General features: G+C 40.7%; 1 protein-coding gene across 14 annotated transcripts in view; it reads left to right on the top strand.

The window, feature by feature from the left end:
* Positions 1-19,721, top strand: part of LOC116917122 (tensin-2) — a 52,604-nt gene that overhangs the window by 8,287 nt on the left and 24,596 nt on the right. For 6 of the 14 annotated variants that reach the window (XM_045169075.1, XM_045169083.1, XM_045169074.1 and 3 more), the window contains 4 exons: positions 9,159-9,270; positions 9,515-9,552; positions 10,075-10,116; positions 17,434-17,562. In XM_045169075.1, coding sequence (XP_045025010.1) covers positions 9,159-9,270; positions 9,515-9,552; positions 10,075-10,116; positions 17,434-17,562 — 321 coding nt within the window. Of the gene's footprint in view, positions 1-7,158; positions 7,222-9,158; positions 9,271-9,514; positions 9,553-10,074; positions 10,117-11,960; positions 13,042-15,930; positions 16,575-17,003; positions 17,285-17,433; positions 17,563-19,721 lie in introns of those variants that run through there. The other 8 variants (XM_045169077.1, XM_045169076.1, XM_045169079.1 and 5 more) reach the window with 8 other exon arrangements.

Raw genomic sequence — 19,721 nt, 5'->3', positions numbered from 1 at the left:
GAAGAGGTTCGGGAGAAAAAAAAAATCCAAAGTGCCCATAAAAAAAAAAAGGGAAAATAAAAAGTGGATGGGTCAAAAGAAGAAGAATGACTGTGTCGGAAAAGAGAAGTGTCGTCTCTTCACTTCTCTTCCTCTCGTTTTCCTATTTACGTGTGTATACCTATACGGCATATGGGGGGAGGCCGCCGCGACGTTAGCATACCCACGCCCTCAACATGACCTGCATTTTTTTTCTTCTAAAGATGTGAAACCCCCCTTGATGTGTGTTACCCCTAGTGGCTAAAGTTCAGTATTACATCGGGAGAGAAAATGATGAAATGATTGGATTTAAGATTTTTTTTTCTTCTCTTCTCAGAGATAAGAAAGGCCCAGCCACTTGAATCAGATGTAATAATGGGATCGCCATTAGTCGACCCCTTGTCGAGTTTAGAATCCTCTCAAGACGGACGAACAACATTCATGTTTTCTCCCCCACTATTTCACTATCGTAAGAGTTGAGTGTCTTGCATTAAAAAGATGAAAATAAAAAATAAGGCCCCCCTAAAAGAACGGGCATCCTTTATTTTTATATTTTTACCTCTATCTGTTTATTCCATTTATATAGTCTAATAAAAAATAGAAGATTCTTGTCCTCCCCCTCGTTCGCTACATTTTTTTTTTCTCCCTGTTTTTCTTTTACGATGTCGTACATTTCTTATATAATAGAGACAACACACGGAAATGTTCCTGGTCCCCAAAATGCTCTGGTTGCCATCCATCTTTTTTTGGCTAGCAGTTCTTTCTCGACATTCATGTTTTTGTGTGTCTCTCTTTTTTTTTTTTAAGGCAAACTATTCGGGGCTGACCTTCTTCCAATTTTGTGTGTGTGTGACTTTTCCTGCCGATAACCATCAGTAGGAAACACGGACAGGACTAAACGAAAATACCTTCTTTTTCGTGCCTATATGTATTGGCTGTATTTTCTTTTCACAAGAATGCAACTCGAATGCCACTGCTAACTCTACTGATTTTATTAGACCCTCGAAGCCGCGCCTTTTAAATGTTTTTTTTTTTTTCTTTTTCGAAAGATAACAATCGACTGAAAAACAAAAACCTATAGCGCTGTGAGAGATGATTCGCACTTCGTCATTCTCCGATAGAATCGTGAGGGAATGAATAATGATTCTCTCTCTCTCTCTCTAGAAAAAAAAGAAGGAAAATCTCCATCTTTAATCTCCATCTTGTTTGTTTTGTTTAAGCTGTTGCTGCAGTCATACATCATAGCAGCGTATTTTTATTTATACATGATTTATTTTGTTCTCTATCGATTGATCATCCCCGTTTTATTTGGTGTGGTCTCTTTACTCGCACGACTTGGCCCGTTCCGGTTGGACAGATTTTTTGTTTTTTTCTTCTCAAACACACAAAAAGAAGCGGATGAAAACGTTGTAGAAGTCATTTGGTTCACTAGCGCCGGTGTTAGTTCAGTCTATAATCTCGTGCCACGCTTCTCTTTTAACCTAACATTTTTTTTCGAGAGAAAGGATACGATAATAAAAGACCCAGTGGTTGGTTTTGGGGCTATTATAACAAAGAGTCGCTTTAAAAAGAAAAAAATACCTTGGCTGGCCTTGCTATTATACCTTTTTTCTGAGTCCATTCAGCCTAGGTTTTTTTTTCTTTTTCGAAAACTGCTAGCGGCCGGCAGATGTTGTATACAAACGTGTGACGTCCAGGTTCTATTTTCACTGAGGGGTGGTGTCAATACGTCCACGGCAAGCGATAAAAAAGAGAAGAATAGGAGACAAAAGCAGAGAACTCAATTTCAAAGATGTCAAACTTCCCCCTTTTTTTTTTCTCCCCTTCTTTTTGTCAGAGGGAATTTGAAATTTGGCGCTCGCTTTTATTTTTGTTCGGTTTCAAACATTCCTTTCCGTTCCCCCCATCTTTGACTTGCGCTCTCTTTCACAAGGTTTAACGTACACTGCACGCTACAGGATAACGTCTATAACAAAGTTTGCCTTGTGTAACTAACTTGACGATTGGTTGGTCATCGTGGAATGTTTCACCGTCACCGCTCGTTCCCTCTCGCGCCGATTGTTCGGTCAACACACGACCAAGCGAAGAAGGGGATCGTTATCGGCCTTCTTTCTTCGTGCCTTTTCTCTCTCTCTCTCTCTACTTCTATGAAAACTGAGAATTAATGATGATTCCTGACATTCTCTTTTCCCCTGCTCGTTATCAGTACCAGCCGTTCGATCAGTATCGCATTTGGTGGTCATTCGAATGTGCTGACCAACCAATAAACTGTCATCATTTCTCCTGGTGTGTTTCCATCAGAATTTATTTTATTTTTTTTAGAAAAGCGATTATAGTTTGGCTCTCTCGCTCGTAAAGGAAGACCCCTTTTCATTATTACTTTCATTGGCGATGAAGTCGTACAACATTTCCAGTCAATTGTAACTGCGCCCGTGCCCCCCGTACCACGACGAACCCGAACCAATTACGAATTTCCCATTATTGTTGTTTGCTAGCTGCTTCCTTTCCATTCTCCCCTCTTGCTCGTTTCCTCGCATCTGTTCGACCTTTTTTTTTAGTTTAGGTTTTTTTTTTTATTATTCTTTTCATTATCGTACAGCTGACCGGATGCGGACGATTAATTTGTCTGCTCTCCGAGTCGTCGTCGTTTTACAGATGAAATGTCGATTTCTATCTGTGTTTAAATAGATCCTTTCTATTGAATGTTTTTATAGGATGATAAATAGAGACGGGGGGATCTGATGGAGACAACGAACGTAATCCCTCGCGTGCTACGCATGTAAGAATTAAAAAAAACGGTCACGATCGTGACAAGGAAAAGTCCTATTTTATAAGGTTTTTCTAAATGATTTTGATTGTTTAATTCTTGGGAACGCTCGTCTTCCTCCCGACAGAAAAGGATTTGCGTGCCGTTTTAAATACGCACTTTTTGCCGCTTGATGATATTCGAGATTGCCATTAAAATCGGTTTATTTTATTTTTTGCTCTTTCACCTAATGGATGTTGAATGTCTCATTCCTCTTCTATTTTTAAAAGACAAAACCATTTGAATACAGTTTTCATTTGACTTTTTCTTTGCGACTGTCAATTTCCTGCTGACGCAACAAGTTCCATATGCGCTGCATTATTTTCCAGCGTTCAATTAGAGATCGAAGCCAAGGTCGATGTTACAGCACCGCATAGCCACAAAAGAAAAAGAAACTTGTCTTTGCGGATTAAAGAAACGAAATGATTTATGGAATAAATGTCCATGATTCCATTTCGGATCTTAGACAACAGGATGTAACTTTGCTTGTCTATATAAACTCGTTGAAAGTTTCTGCTTCTGACATTTCCTTCTTTTTTTTTAAAAAACAAAATGTGGATCGTACTCGTAAGAAGAGATTGTCAAAGCTAACAAGTCGTTTCAATGTCTTTCTGCCTCCAACTTGTGCCATTGAAATGCGTGAGCTGCCGATACGCAAAGTGAGTTTCTGGTTACGCTTACCGAATTCGGTTACATTCGGTCAACCGGTTTTGTTTTTACTTTCTGCTGTTATTTCAAGTCGTTTGTTTTTTTCTTTTTCTTTTTTTTTTTTTATTCGCTTTTGTTATTCTTTATCTGTTATTTTTTTTCCCCCTTGTTCTTACGAATTATGTGGGCAAGTTACAAGGTTGTTTTTTCTTCTTTTTGTCATTTCAACTGGCTGTCACTGTTTTGAAGTGTTAACTAAAATATAAATTGGTTGAACAATACCGGAGAGAAAGATAAACGAGAGTCAATCAAGGAAAGAACGCGTGTCAATCGGTGATTTGCGTGTTTTGGCCGCACGCGTGCCACCGTCCGCTTCCTCACACGCAGCGGGATTCTTGTCTATACCAATGTCTCTACACGTGTGTGTGTCGCCTCATTTTATTTATTTTTTTTTTTTAGAAAAGGAATTTCGAAACGAACATCAATTCAATCTTGAAAATGTAATAATATCCTCATGTTGTGGGCATTTTAAATCGAAACATCCTCTTTTTCGTTCGGAAATTCCGACGACACCTTGGCCTGGTAAAAAATAAATTTCGTAGATGGCAGTCATGGGTCCGGCAATCTGTTACCTGTCGGGATACTGCCACAGCTATATCCCTTTATTATTTTTTTTAGCGAACAAAACATTTGTTTGTTTTTTTATGGCTCTATTATTTTATGTTGGCGCTATAAATGTAAGAAGCTAACAGACAGGCGGGCTCGCAATAGATTGTTTCTATCGGACTTTTTTCTTTGAAATATTAAAATCTATTTTGCCTTTTTTGTGTGCGGATGGAGGTGTTGTGTGACATTAACGTTAAAAAAGAATAAGGAACTCGCTGGGTGGTATAGAAATGAAAGAGCGCGAAAGAAAAAAAAAGGGAAAGGAAATTTTGGATATTTTTCAATGGCCACAATCAACCGCGTCGAATGTGTCCGCCAGTCGTTAATGAGCGCAAACAAACATGGGCGGCGAAAAGCCATCCTCTTTCCCTCATCTTTTTCTCAGTTTTGGTCAATTTCTGGAAAAACATCGAGCTGGCCCAGCTTGGGAAAAAGACACAAAATTTGGGGGGAGAATGGGGTGGGTGGGGATAAGCTCTTAGCAAGGCCAATATGCGCGGGGCGGCGGCGTCCTCTGTTGTTTAAAAGATCTTTTCAGCTAAACAACGTCTAGTTATATATTCACCGCCAGGTAATAAAACTGAGAGAGCAAATCTGTATATAGTCAGGCCTCCCTCTCTCTTTTTCGCGTCCACTATACTTTTCCCCCTTTCCCAACTGGCTTTGGAATTGAATAAAAACACATTTTTATTTATTTTCCAAAAGGCACACTATTTACATAATATTGTGTATATACCAAATAGTTTGAAAATTATTGCAGTCACATCTCTTCGTTATATCGGGACCCCAACTGTCACCACCCACCAGCCCGATCGTATAATAAATCTAGAGAGAAAAATAAAGGCCGTTTATTGTTTAGCCTTTGTTACGCTTTTTGACACACGTGCAAACTGTTTTCGATTGAATAATAAAATGCGGCCACAGGTTAATCCGCATGCGATCCATCTCGTTTTTCTTTTTTCGCTATAGAAAGTCAATTGTTCCGGTTTCGGCTTTTATCTTGTTCTATTTTTGTTCTTTTGTTGTTTCTTGTCAGCTGGCCTTTTTTTTTTGTTGTTATTCCGTCTTTTGTAATGCTGGCCACCCCACCGCCATGAAAGAGAGCAGACACTTGATTTATTATTGCAGGCTTTCGCTAAATCTCTATTGTGTGTTAGGTCACGTCCACCTTTGCCGCCATTCGTCTTGTTTCCCTTTTTATGTTGGCGCTCTGCTTTTTAAAATTCCCTCACTCATTTCATGACTTTCGTAATGAGATGAAACAAGAAATTCTTTCAAACACGCATATCATCTTGTTTGGTATTTTTTGTTGTTGATGTTGTTTAAAGCCCAAAGAGGCGGCAAAAAAAGGCAAGTGAGTGGGGGGTAACAAGCAATTGATTTTTCTCTGTGTGTCGCACGCAGCCGACTGTCGAGTGAGAAAGTGGGCAGCTTCGAACAAGAATACAAGTTCTTGAGCAATGCTGGCCTTTTCATTTGGTGTGGGGTACGTGTTTGCGGTGGTGTCTTTTGAGTAGTGCGACTAGAAGGTGCCGTTTGTCGGACATCCCCTCAGCAGTTGTTGTTGACAGTTGACACATGTGCTCGTTAAGGACCAAAGAGCGCGAGAAAAGGAGCAAAGAAGAAGACCTAAACAAGGTCCGAGTACCGTAATACATCCAGTCAAACCAACCAACACACACACACACACACACAAAAAAAGGGGGGGATGTTTTATTTTTCAGGCCGACTTATAAGGCGGGAGGGTTGAAGAGAAATAGCAGTCCTACACCCTGATGAGACCGTCCTCCCCCGTCGCCCTCTTCTTGCTCCTTAAAGAGAGAAGGGGGAAAAAGAGATTTTCCGACAAGAAGAATTAGAAAGACGTCAAAAAGAGAAGCCCTAGCCAACTACTATTTACTTGTACGGCGACAATCGGTAGCCTCTCCACAGCCGACAGGCCGAGGGTGTAGGCAGAGCAACTGAACTGTCAAAAGAAAAAAAGCAAAAAATGGAAGGTGGAGGAGAGCACGTGTGCCGATTGTCAGCTGTCACACAGCCGTACAGAATGAGCAGACTAAATGAAAAAAAGAAGGGCAGTCAAGTCGTATGGGATGTATACGGGCGCGTGCCCCCCTCTGTCGTGGCTACGTATTCCAACCAGTGCGGATGTAGGTTGCGTTGAAAAATCCCCTCTTTTTCTCTCGACGTTCACTTTGGCCGGAAAAATCCGACCGGAATGTTCACTCAGCAGTAGCAGAAAGAAAAAAAACACACACACGGGGGGAGGGGGGTAATTCTCGTCGTTTCCGGTGTGCCACCGACACTCTCGTTAGCTATTTCCTCTCTTTACTGTCCATCAGCTCCTCTTGATTAAAACAGTCATACATCACCCAGAAACTTATTCGAGTTGTTTTTCGTTTTCGCTATCTGTATTTCCTTGTCAATCACAGATGTCCCGATCAGTCAAAAGATGCATTCAATATAAGCAGGAAAGTGGGGGAATGAACGTGACTTTAATCTACGGACAATAAATTATTCTTTACTATTCAGGGTGGGGCATCGAAGATTCACGCAACTTCACGCAATGTCATTGCCTATTCAAGCAGATACTATATATTCAATTGCGCTGTGAAAGGCTCTTTTCTATATGTACATTTTTGTATTTTTTTTATATTCCAATGTCGTTGGTCAAACATTGCACACCTGTATTGACTGGCTGAGGTTCCGGGTTTATATTATCAGTTGGGACCTCCCGTCTGTGCCGATCCCAGGGGAAATATAGAATGGGCAGTTTTGCTGGAAAAATCCGATAGTTGTCGGCGGCGATTCGTTTGTAATAGTTCACAAATATAAAGTGAAAAATTAAATAAAAAGAGTAGACGATCGTGACTGAAATGGTCGCCATTTGTCGCAGATGGGCATTCATTTCCGTTTTGTAAACACGCTATTGTCGTTTGACTACGACAGAGTCTTTTACGAACCTATTGTCTGTCCGTGTTTGTTGTTTGGTCGGTGCCAAAGTTTTGACATTACGTTGTGCAGTCAGTGGCTAGATGGCATTGGCTGCTGGACTAAAGCGAAAATTAATCATTTTGACGAAGGTAATAATACCTATGTAATCTAATAATAATAATTTTTTAAAAAAGAATATATTTACGTGGGTTAACGTGAGGAAAGAAGAACGAAAGAATGTTTTTTCCTAAGGGCAGAAGATTTATTTGCAGTCGTATAATCTCGAACGAGTTTCAATTTGGGACCCAAAAAAAAAAAAAAGAAAAGCAGGACGACCATCAATTCATAAAGATTAGGAATTATGAATGGACCAAAGCTGTAAAACTTGGAATTACATTTGAAACGTATCCAGCGCGTTTTTATCTTCTGCCTTTTCAGCTTTATTTTGGTTTCTCTACCTTTCTAGCCGATTAAACTTATATAGAGACGCTTGAAAGACACCAGCTGATTATAATCAACTAAGAAAGAAAAAAAAAGGGGGTTGTTTAGCTCTTATATATATTTTTTTTTACTGCATTCCCAACATCCTCCAGATGTAAACGACACGCGTGCCGCTATCTTATTTCTTTTGCCTCTCAATAAACTTCCCGGAAAAAACCCAAAGAAAAATAATCATCGTCAAAATATTAATAATACTATTCCCCCTTTTGTTTTTATTGAGTATCTATACCCTCTCGGATATTCCATCAAACTCCAGCGGACTCTTCCGTCATATAAAAAGATAGACATTTTTGATTGTTTCCCCCCCTCCTTTTTTTTTTGATCGGAAAAGGGTTGTTTATACAATCCAACGGTATACCAATATGTGTCTGTTTAGGCACAGCGCGTATTAGCTCGATTATATGCAGCAAACGATTTCAAAGCAATCCGTCTGTCGCGCTGCGGTGTTGCCGGGGATGCTGTTGCGGCATCCGGGGCAACAGCAATCGACCCCGTTAAATCGTTTTTTTTTTTTTCTTATATCTTAAAAAAAAAGAAATAATAATAATAAAATTTGAATACATATCTATTCAAATGAAGATGGAGCAGAAGGTCGGCTGTGGCCGCGTGTTGGAAAAGAGTGGAGGTTTGAATCAGCGGGAAAGCTTTAATCGATTATGTCCAGCGGCACTACATTACTATAGCGGTTGTAACATTTTTTTTTTTGTTTTGTTTTCGAAAGAAGAAACAAAAAGAAATTAGAGAGTTAAAAAAAAAGGGGGGGGGGGACGAAAAGAGGCGAAGGGAGAGCAAAAGCAATTTGTATTTAGATTGAGACGGAGAGAAAAGTATGCGATACATAAATTGTAAGGCGAAAGGGAAATCTTATTATTCTTTTTTTTTTCTTTTTTTCTTCAAGCAAAAATGACTGGCCGTACAGAGAACGGGCCACTCGAGAAGCTATTCCTCTAAAGCCCCACATTTCTTTTTTCTTTAATCTCGTGTGTTTAGCACCAAGACCGTCATCTGGCGGTGCCGATGGGCGGCTATTTAGATTTCAAAACTGGACACCTTTCCTTTTTTTAATTTTTTTTCTCTTCGCTTATAAGGAATACAAAAAATAATAATTAACAGATTGTACATTCCTGATCAAGTCCTATTTTGTTTTTGGTTGTCAATATCTGTGTGTTCAGGCTCAACGCTAGAATGTATGTTCAAATCAAAGCCAAAAACTTGCCCACCTTTTCCCCGTTCCATCTTCGATTGAGCATCTTCGATGCATTTTCTTTTCTTCTCTGCTATTGAATCGGTATATTGATAAGATCGCACGCACGCGTGCGTGAGCGCAACGCACGCACAGACGCAGCACCATTTTTTTAAAAAATCAATTAACACCTGTCGCTCTGAAAACCGGAATATCCGGAAACATGCACCTTGAAATGCCTGTTGATTTGATGATGAATGTGTCGAATCCCTAAAAATAGCTCTCCAAAAATAAGATTTTAAAAAGAGACTGAATTTTTTGGATTTCATTTGACATTGTTTGACATTCTGAAAGCGATTTTCAGCTAAACTTATGTTTATTTTTTTTTTAATGAATTCACAGCCACCTGACGCTGAGCTGCTGGGTCACGCCTTTAAGCAGAAGCAGTTCCGCCGGTCGCGTCCGTGCAACCTATGCCATCAGCCCGTCAAAAACATCGGTAGCTCCTGTCGAGGTGAGTGTCTATATAAACCCAACACCTACCTCATCAACACCTACCTGTTTCGCCCTCTTTCCTCTTGTTCACCAAACGCCCTAATGTTGGATACGTGTAGAAAGACACCATACCATATAGACGTACATAATCATTCGGACCCACACACATAGTTGTCGATACACACCCCGATTTCCGTTTCTTTTGCGTACTGATATGATATTGAATTTTTCTTTTCTTCTTTTTTTTTTTTTTTCCTTTCTAGTATGCAAATACACCTGCCATAGGACGTGCGAACCCAAGGTAAAGACAATACATTGACATTTTTTCTTTACCATTTTAATTTCTGGAAAGAGCCAAACGAAATTCAAAAAACACAACAGCACAACCAAAAAAAAAAAATGGAGAACAAGTCAGTCATTCCCCCCCACCCCACCCCCCATGTTTGAACGGGAAAGTAAAAAGTTTTTTGAGGCCCACCTGTGGTTTACCTTAAGACCCGTACTCAACACCGCCCTGTCTTATTGATAGATGGCTCGTCCGTGCATGATTCATAGACTGCGACTTCCATTTTTTGATTTTCGTTTTCTCCGTTTTTGAATTTTTTTTTTTTTGTTTCCTTCCCCCCTTTTATTTTAGAAACTTACAAACCACAAAACTAATTTCCATTTTCGTCCATCTATTTTTTTGTTTTTGTCTTCCATTTTTGTCCCTCTGTGGAACTGTCTACCCAAACTGCCGTTATATCTTTGACCACATTCAACGGACGAACGAACGTTACCCTCCCCCCCTACATTATTGACGTGCGTTCGTGTTGTCTTGCAGGTGTGGCGAGCTTGTCGTCATAGCAACCCATCCACGTTCAAGGTGAGTCTGATAAAAATAACCCTCAATTCACTATCTTGACTATTTATTGACGCACGTTGTAAACATTCCTGGCGCACACTTTTTGTTCTCTCATTCGGGCCGAACCCGAAAACCTTTTTTTTATATTTTGTTTGATTTAGTTCTTTATATTTTTATGCGTTCAAATGTGAGAAAATTTTTTTTCCCCCCCCCATCGCCGTTCGTTCAATGACAAACGATGGATTGGGTACGATTGCCCCCAATCAGATAATATGGAGGTCGGTGTTATCGTTGTTGACGAATCTCTTATTGGAGCCTTAGGATTTAAAAAAATAAGAACATCCCATTTAACATTTTTGTGAACTTAAAAAAAATATATAAATCCAACTGACCGGCTGTTTAAACGAAAACGAGGTCGAGGATTTTGCATACCAAACGGGGATGATAGCGTCATTCTGAATACCTTAGATAAGAATCTTTTAAAATCACCGATCGCTCCCTTGCGTCGCAGATGCTAACAACCACCACAAACAGAACAAAAATGCGTAGTACGATCTCCTCAATCAACTAAACACGGTGGTCGTTCCCCCCCCCCTTTTTTTATTCGCGCATTTCATTTTCATTTGTTTTTTTCTTTTCGTTTTAATTCGCCAAAGAATATTGAACAACCCCACACCAACAGTTTAAAATACTTTGTTTAGTCTCTGTATTGTCGGTAGACCGAGAGTTGCGGGGGCAATTATCAGCAATGGCATGATGAGGCTCAGTATGAAGTTTGATGTAATTCCCATTTGATCAGCAAAGACAGCGATGAACGTTCTTTGCGCGTAATCGGATTGTTGCCGCTTCCGCCCTCGAGGGCAAGCAATTTAAATAACCTCGCATCTATACGACGGCGCGCTTTCTCTATCCGATTAAAAACGCTCCTTAATCTCGCGTGTTACACGATATGAAAAGAAAGAAATGAAAAAAACAAAACAAAAATGAAAGATAGAGCGAGACCGAAGAGAGAAACAGCAAGAGATTGATCTAATTAGATCCCATCATCTTCCATCATCTATCAGCTTCATTCAAAAAGCTTAATCCTATAGCTGTCTCGTTCATATTTTTCTCTTCTTTCACTACATTCACTTAATGATATGTCTGTCGTCCGTTGGCGGAGGAAGCATCTTTCCAATCCATCCCCATATAAGATATTGGCTCGTGTTCTTCCTTGTTTTTGCTGCTGTCTTAACTGCTACTCTGAAAGCGTGAAATCCTTTCCGATTCGCTCCACTAATGCGCGGGATCTAATCAAAACTCGAAAAGATTTTTTTAATTTTTCTATTCCCCTCCCCCCTTCCCCTGCTCATTCTTCTGTCCTCTTTGGACGTGCTACGAGAAACATATCACACGAGATGCTGATTAGAGACCATGATACTCTCTCATCGCAAAGAGGCTAGTTGAAATTGGGTAAAAACAGCAACCAGCATCGCATAGCAAGTCATGTCTAGTACCCGTGTAGCCATTTATTCATCGCCTTATTCCTTTCAACACAGCTTCCCATCACCCGACTGGAAGGAACTGTGGAGGGAGGTGGGGAATGTACACCTATGGATGGCGGAGAGAGTAGGTGGAGCTATGAGCGCGTAATATCCTTGAGGCGGAAGACTTTCTTCTTCTCCAACTGGAGGTATAGAGAAGGTAGAGACGTTATATACCGCACCGCTCCGGGAATATGAAAGGGAGAGAGATAAAGAAGAGGAAGAAGAAGAAGAAGAGAACAACAACATAACAGGGAAGAGGCGAAGAAAAAAAAAAAAAGGACGAAGAAGTTGAAAAGGCAGCAAAGACCCAGTCAGCTCCCGTCGATAGCCGAGCGTGGAGGTGTATCTGTGCAGTTCGGTTTTGATATTTACTTCGTTTGTTTCTTTATTTGCCTCAACTGCGGTGGATATGGGTTACGTGGGATCGAGTTGATTGCGGTTAGGCCAACATAACAGCCTCGTATTTTTTATTTTATTTTATTTTTTATTTGTTCTCTTCTATCGATTGATAACGGAAGAGGATGGTGAATCGTCGATGGCTCTTATGTGAGTTATGGATGATGTAGTCCCCATATAGTTTGCGTTCCCGGGATTTATGGAGAGGGAAACCAAAGCCGGACAAAGTGCGCTAGATGAAAAGCGATCGTTTCATCTTTTTATTTTAAAGCTTAGACATTTTTGTTTGGTGTGAGCGCGTTCTGTGTGTGTGTGTGTGTGTGTGTGTGTTTAATCTCTGTGTGTGGTCCACAGATCGCAGCCTATCGTGATTTATGACCGGAACTTTTTGTTTCTTTCTTGCGTTAACCAATCCTATACTATATATAAGAGGAGCGATTGTACGAAGTGACAAGATGACGTCAAAGGATCTCATTTTCCGTCTGCTTTCAATTGATTTCAACGGGAAATGGCGCTTGTATTATCATCACGTTGCCGCAACTCTTCTCGTCAGTTTTGTTCTTGTCCGCGATTTTCTTCCATAAACTCGGATTCGGTTGCATGACGGCTCTAATTGATTGATGACATCTAAACACACAGCCAAGAAAATACAAACAAAATAGCCAAAAAGAGAGAGAGAGAGATTCTCCAGTTACTATTTCTTTTTTTCTTTTTGGCTTAGCAGCTCACACACACACACACACACACCATCGTTTGCGCTATCACGAAGTGCGCGTATCCGTGACGCTTTTCAGCCTCTGTGTGAGCGCGTGGTTGGCTAATTTTTCCGTTCATTGCGCTGTTGTTTGTGTCTGTGTGTGGATTCGGTACGAAAAATAAAAATCTGAAAAAAAGAACGAACGGTACAAACTGCTGGTAACAAGCGTCGTGATATGCGCCGATCATGGCACCGGCCCCTACTCACTGGACGCGTTTCTTACAATGTTCCACCTGCCTCTACAAGAAGCAACAGCGATCCGATGAGGTAACCCAATCCTATAATGTAACCATACGGCACGTTTTTTTTGTTTTTTTGTGGGGAAGGGAAATTCTTGTTCGTTTTTTTTAAAAAAGGGGTAGGATGGGGGCGGGAAGGTGACGCTGTAAAAACCCCGAAAATTTCTTTGACGTGAACGCCAATTCGAATCGGTAAACCGCATTACGAATCGTAATCACAGCAGCTTTTTGCATCGATGGCCATTCGAAGAAAAAAATAAGATTTTTTTTTTCTTCTTCTTCCGCAATTTTGTAATTAAAAAAAAAAACGAAATGAATAAGAGAAACTCCTCGGTCCATCAGCTTTTCGGTTGTTGATGTTTTCCTCGTGTCGAGAAGAAAATTAAATGTGGGTTCTCGCGTCCCGTACGGGGAAAGCCATTGAAAAATGAGGAAATTAAAACGACTTCTTTTTGACTCGTAAAAATAAAAAATGTGTGTAACTCGTGATTGCACTTTCAATGATTACTAAAAAACGCTAAAGCCGAGGAGCGCACCGTTTTTCACGAGTAGCGCTCGAGTTAAAAAAGGAGGACGCGCACACACACAGAAAAAGAAAAAGAACAAACTCACGAAACACTTGAAGAAGAGCGATGATGAACAAACCGGAAAGAAGAAGAAGAAGAAAACGGTTTTTTTTTTTTTTTCTTTTTCTTTTCAGTGCGGTGACTTTTTGAGCCATAGAATGAAGTCTAGTCGTCGTGGTCGACGAAAATAAATGGTTACCGTCGTTTTCTTGTGTTCAACTTGAGCGCTTCACCTTCACGGCTGCGGTGTCGGCTGCTGGCAGCGTTTTGAGGATGAGCACTGGCGACAAGAGAGAGAAAGAGAAATTCATCTCATTCATCTTGGCGTGTACATCCTTGGTGGCAATTATTGCGCACTTGAGCAACCGACCGAAAACTGCCCGGCACGTCCCGCTTGTTTTCGCGATTACTCCTCTGTCGAGTCTCCTCATCCTCTTGTCTTTTCCTTTTTTTTTTCTTTGAAAAATTGAGCATGTCCAACAGCCAATAGGTGCAACAGTACAAGTCCCTCTATTTCTCCAATTAGCTGCCAATTGCTGGTGTGGAACGCCTGTAGTTTTTTTTCGAGCTCCGTAGAGTTCAAACGAAACTATTTTTTTTTTTCTAAATTTATAGGGACAGAATGGTCAGAAGAGGATTTTTTAAAAAAGAATTGTTTTACCTTTCCGGGACAGGTGTGTTATTGCGTGTTGTACTAGATACAACTATGCGTACTGTTGCGTGTTTTTTTAACATAATACGGGACGTCGTTTGTAAATCACGTGCCATGAATGAAATGACAATGGCGCACATTTTTGCTGTTGTAAAGAACCGATCCTTTCTTGAAGAACGGCAATGTTGCGGAATGTGTTAAACAAAACAAAAACGTGGAGAAGAACGGCGATATAGTAATATTAAGTACCAAAAACACGGTGAAATTTTCTTTTGTCATTGAGCAAATAGCGGAGAATTGGCGGCGAAGTGGTACAGACGCCAGCAGTTATCGTGTACGTTGACGCCTACGCTGCGTCTCATTAAAAAGTCGTCACGATTCAATCGTCATTCCCACCAGTCAGTCAGACTAACGTTTATTTCCATTTCTTATGAAACTTTTTTTTTTTGTTTTTCCTCTCTTGCATACATGCCGCCCTTAAAAGAATATGCCATCTGAAAAAGAACTTTGAACCCCCCCACACTCTTAAAAGAATCGTTAAAAAATAACACACACACACACAGTTGAATGAATAGGTAAAGTGATTATATGCGACGCCGGCTTTTTTTCTTTCTTTTTATTTATCTATAGAAAAAAAAAAAAACTTTTAAGGGCGTCGAATTCGAAAGACATTTGCGCTGTTCCCGGTAAAGCACCGGTTACAATCTGAAATTGTTCACTCGTAATACATTTTTTTTTTTTTCTTAAGTTTTATTTCTCTTATTCCGCTCGTACGCACAGATTTTTGGTGTTGTAAAAAATAAAAAAGAAATGCGCTTGTTGGGAATGAGGTCAACCGAAACACGCTCCATCTTTCGGGTTGTTTTTGAATTTGCCCCGTTTCCTTTTTTGAGAGAGAGATTTGTATGTATATACAAGTGTACAACAGATGCACCTACCTCTACACGGACAGCACGGAACATTGTGAAGTCGAATGGCATAAATTTCACATTACGTTTTTTTTCTATTTTGCATCTTTTTTTTTAGCCCTATTTTTCGTCTGCTCCAGCGTCAACGGAACACACAGAAAAAAAAAATGGCGGTTGCAATAATAATAAAGATCTTTTCGAGTTGATAAGCGCCGTCGTACATGTGGGTTGGGCATTTGGCTCCAAGTGCAGCGCTCCTCATAAGGCCAAAAAAAAAAAGACGTGGCCCACGCCTAGTTCTGCGTCTCTCCCACTTTCAGTTCTCCCTATCGAAAAAAGAAAAGAAGTCAATCAAGTACAAACAGCATCGAGTGCCTTAATCTACACACACTCACGTATGTCACCGGGCCAATTTTTCCATTCCGCGCTCCCTTTCGAACCTCTTTTTTTTTTTTTTTTGCCACCGCCAAATCTTAACGGTAAACACTCCCACCTGCATAGTACCGGGATGAATCATCGTGAAAAATCTGCGGTGCCTTCGGTAAACACCAATCCCGAGAGAGCTCATTGAACGGATTTTGTGCTTCCCTTCATATCCAAAAGAGCTACCAGATGAATAAAGAAAAGAAAAACGGGAATGTTTGCCTGCCGCCATCAGCCGGCTAGCGCTGGAACTGGTTGATGTTTGAATCCGTGTACGTAAACAGAAGAGAGGGGGGGGGGCGTCTTTTTCAGCTCGTGTGTGTGTGTGTGTGTGTGTTAGAGACGTAGTTTGCTCTTTTTGGCTCTGGCAGCTTGCAAGTGAAGACCCTCGGACGCTTCTCGCGTGCTACGATACAAATGGTCGTGTGTGTGTGTGTGTGTGTGTGTTAAGTGCGTTTTGTTGTTGTCATCGTTGCTGTTGTGTTGCACACGGGCATTGACGCAGTCACGATGACGACCAGTGCTGTCTAAATGTGTTGGTGGAGATCCGCACAGGGCAACCTACAGTTCACCAGTCTGCAGCGCAAAGGGTCCCTTTGCGGCCGCACACGGACAGAGCAGTTTTTTTTGTTTTTTAGCCGACCATAAAAATTGTGTTTCGGTTTTTATTCGTGAAATTTTGAGGTGGTACTGGATTATTTAAAAAAAAAGTGCGTCAAAAGGGTTGCCTGCTGTTTAGAGAATTTTAAGATTGTCAACCGAGAAACGATCATTCATTCTCGAGCGAGTCGAGAGGCTTTGGAGGAAAGAGCAAATCCCTGTCATTTTCACCTGCCTCTTTTTCTTTTCCTTATTTGTATTGCGCGTCTTTCAGACTTTGGTTTCAATTTTTTTTTTTCTTTCTTGACTTTTGAAAATCTTAAAAAAAAAAAAAAAAGTGATGTCTCACCTGAAGTCAAAATGGCGCTCTTTATTCCAATCCGGCCATGAAAGAGTGACAGTCAGCGCCGAGGTTAGTTCCCTATTTTCTTTTCTAAATATTCGGCTGGAACAACTTCAACGAAATTCCTCTCCTTTTTTTTTTTTTTTTGCAATCCTCTCTCTGCTGATGTCTATATTTATTCAATTTTTTTTTTCTTGTTCCTTCTCGTTCTTTATTTGGCTCGAACCGCGTGATCGCTTCTATCGATCCGTTCCGACCCCGCCGGCGCATATTTTTTTTTTATTCATTCCCCTCCCCCCTACTATTCGAATCGCAATTTTTTTTTTAAAGAAATACCAATAACCCCCCTTTTTTTTTTAGCTTGTTGATGTCCTTCAGTGGGAAAATGTCTCTTCAGCGCATTTATAAATGTCTGTGTCCTGGTTGTCCAGCTATTCCCGTCCGTGTTTTTATCGATCTGGCTCGCTTCTGAGCTAACTTGTCTCGCACTATAGTAACACCAACAAATTGGACATGCCCTTTCGTCTAGTCTTGATAGCCGCAACGTCCTTGATCCCGACGACGGCGCCGCATCTCCGAGAGATCCTTTCTTTTTTTATTATTATTATTTTTTTTTACGTACAGTAGTTGCTTCATCAGATCGATTGCCTTTCCGTCCGTCATTCTCCTTCTTTTCTGTATGGCCTTTTTTTTTTTTTTTGCCTGTGGCTCAGTTCTGTTCTCTTCTTGGACGAGAATGGAAAGCTGAATCTTTTTCCGCCAACTTTTTGCCCATTTTGGTAGTTTTTTTTTTGGCACTTTGTGAATATTGTTTTATTTGCAAAACTTTTTCTTTTTTTTTTTTCTCATTCCATGGGATGTGTTTCTTGCTTTCGGGGCATATTCTTTGCCGTGACTTTTGCGTGCGTGTGCCATTTGGTTCGTGAAGAACCTGAGTCAATCGTGTAAGCGTACCTTTCAAGATCCCGCCCGGCTTATATTCCAGCACGATCGGTTCATCCAGAAGCAATGTCAACAAAACGATGCTTTACCGACTTCCGTCAGTCTCAAGAGTTTGGTAAGATTTAGCATAGAAATCTAGTTGAAAGTTAGTACCCTGTTTCCGTCATTGCATCATAACCCGGCCCTTTTTGTGTGTCCGTCTGTCGGCGAATGTTACGCACATCAAATTTTTTTTTTTAAATCCCGCCATTCGTTTTTTTTTATTTTTGGACAATCACATCTCGTGTAACGACTCCTTTTGAATTTATTTTTTTCCTTTTCGCCTATATATCATTCGGAGCAAATGTATAGACCATAAAACATTTTTTTTTTGGGGGGGGGGCAACAAAAGTTGGTGTCAATTCCCGTTGTTTACGATTACGGCTGTGAATCACGCCACTGAAAAAAAAAAATGAAGAGCGACGTGATGGTTATTTTGTCGTCTTTACGTTCGGTTTTTCTTCGTGCCGCCAATTGAGTTTAGTAGCTACCGCTCGTTACCGCCAATTCGTTCTACATCTTGTTAAAAAAAAAAAGAAAAGAAAGAACAAAAAATATTCACATAGACAGCAGAAATTCCACGTTTTTGTTCGCCCGTGTTTCATATGGCTCAGAGCTGAACGATCACTTTCTATATGGGTAGGCGGTGTTTAACGATAACAATAAATCTATTGGTATATTTGCCCTTTATCGCACCGGTGCGCTCCGCTCGGTTTCCTATTATGACGAAGCGGGTCGGATGACAAACATGAATCGTAGTGTACGGCCTAGTATATATACATTACTAAAAACAAAACAAAAGAGCACACGGAATGGGGCGGAATTCTTTCCCATTTTTTTTTTTTTGAACGAAAAGGGCACGTTCCGCATCGTCAATTTATTACCGAATGACCGAATCTGTCTTCCGTTGTTTTCCTTTTTTTTTTTTTGGGGGGTGTGTGTGCCGTTATACCTCTTCACCGTATAGTCATCTATAAGTAAACGAGAAATACAGAAACTGTGGAAATAATAGATCAAAGAGATCCTTACAGCTTCAAACAGTTAATGCCTTCTGTCAATCCAACGATTTTTTGTTGCGTGTGTGCGTTTCTTTCCGGAGTCTAGGGCACAAAAACCATAGCAGAAATAGGGGGGGGGGCATAAGCGGCAGCCATGTAAAAGTACATATAGTTCATTCTAGAGTACATAACGTATAGTGAGTTAAAAAAAAAAAAATGCGGGTTTGTGTTGTACTCAACATCCGGAAGTTCTACCCTGTTTTTGTGAGTGCGCTCACGTCCGATTCCCCCCTTCTTTCACACCACATTTTTTCGACTGGCGTCTTCTATTTTTTTTTTTTTTTCCTCGTACTATTTTCCATTTTTAGCCGAGAATTCTTTTTTTTTCCCTCTATCTTTCCCTCGCTTGGGTTGTCTATCTGGAAATCTCATCATCCGCTGCGTAGAGAACTCGGCCACCGTTCCCTCTAGATGCGTATGTAAACACGAGAAGCATCGTGTACTGCAAGCAGATAAACCATCAAGCAATGGCAACCAGATGCCCCTCTCGTAATTCTTTTATTTCATGTTTTTCTCCGTGGCCCTCCTTTGTGTGAGTGTGTGTGTGTGTGTGTGAGAAATTTGTGTGGTATGTACACGTCCGGGAATAGGTGGAGTTGTGCGTTGTTTCAGACAACAGGTTAGATGGCAGCATGAACGCGGGAAAATCAAATAGTTTATATCGTGACAATTTGAAAGTAAGAAATGTGTGTGTGTGCAGTAGAAAATAGACCCCTGTGTGTGTGTGTGTGTGGCATTACCGGATTCTTACAACCTTGTCAACGAGGCCAATTAACTTCTATTCGGCTTGACTGGGTTGGGTGCAGCACCTCGTGCGGCGAACCGAGAAAAGGTCAGAGACAATGGCGGGAAACATCAGTCCCGATTCCCACGCTTCTTCGGCACTCGGCGAGCATTTCGGATGTAGAAAGAAGATTAAGAATATGAAGCAGCAGCTCATTAGCGGCACAAGCGCAGTCTTATTTGCTGGCACGAAGGAATTTCCCTAAAAAAGGGCAAGAAGGAAAAATGTTCCAAGATCCATTTGTTGATTTACGTTTTGACGTGAAGATATTTCATCAAAGATGATTGCTTGTTAATACGAGTTGACGAATGCTCCATCTACGGTGTTCCCAGCTGTTGTGCCTCCAAACTGCAACAACAACAACAACAATCATGACAAAGGGAAAAGAAACAA

The sequence above is a fragment of the Daphnia magna genome, linkage group LG2, assembly GCF_020631705.1.
Source record: "Daphnia magna isolate NIES linkage group LG2, ASM2063170v1.1, whole genome shotgun sequence".
NCBI classification, from domain to species: domain Eukaryota; kingdom Metazoa; phylum Arthropoda; class Branchiopoda; order Diplostraca; family Daphniidae; genus Daphnia; species Daphnia magna.
Note: the sequence above shows the minus strand (reverse complement) of the source record. Positions and strands in the feature narration are given on the sequence as shown.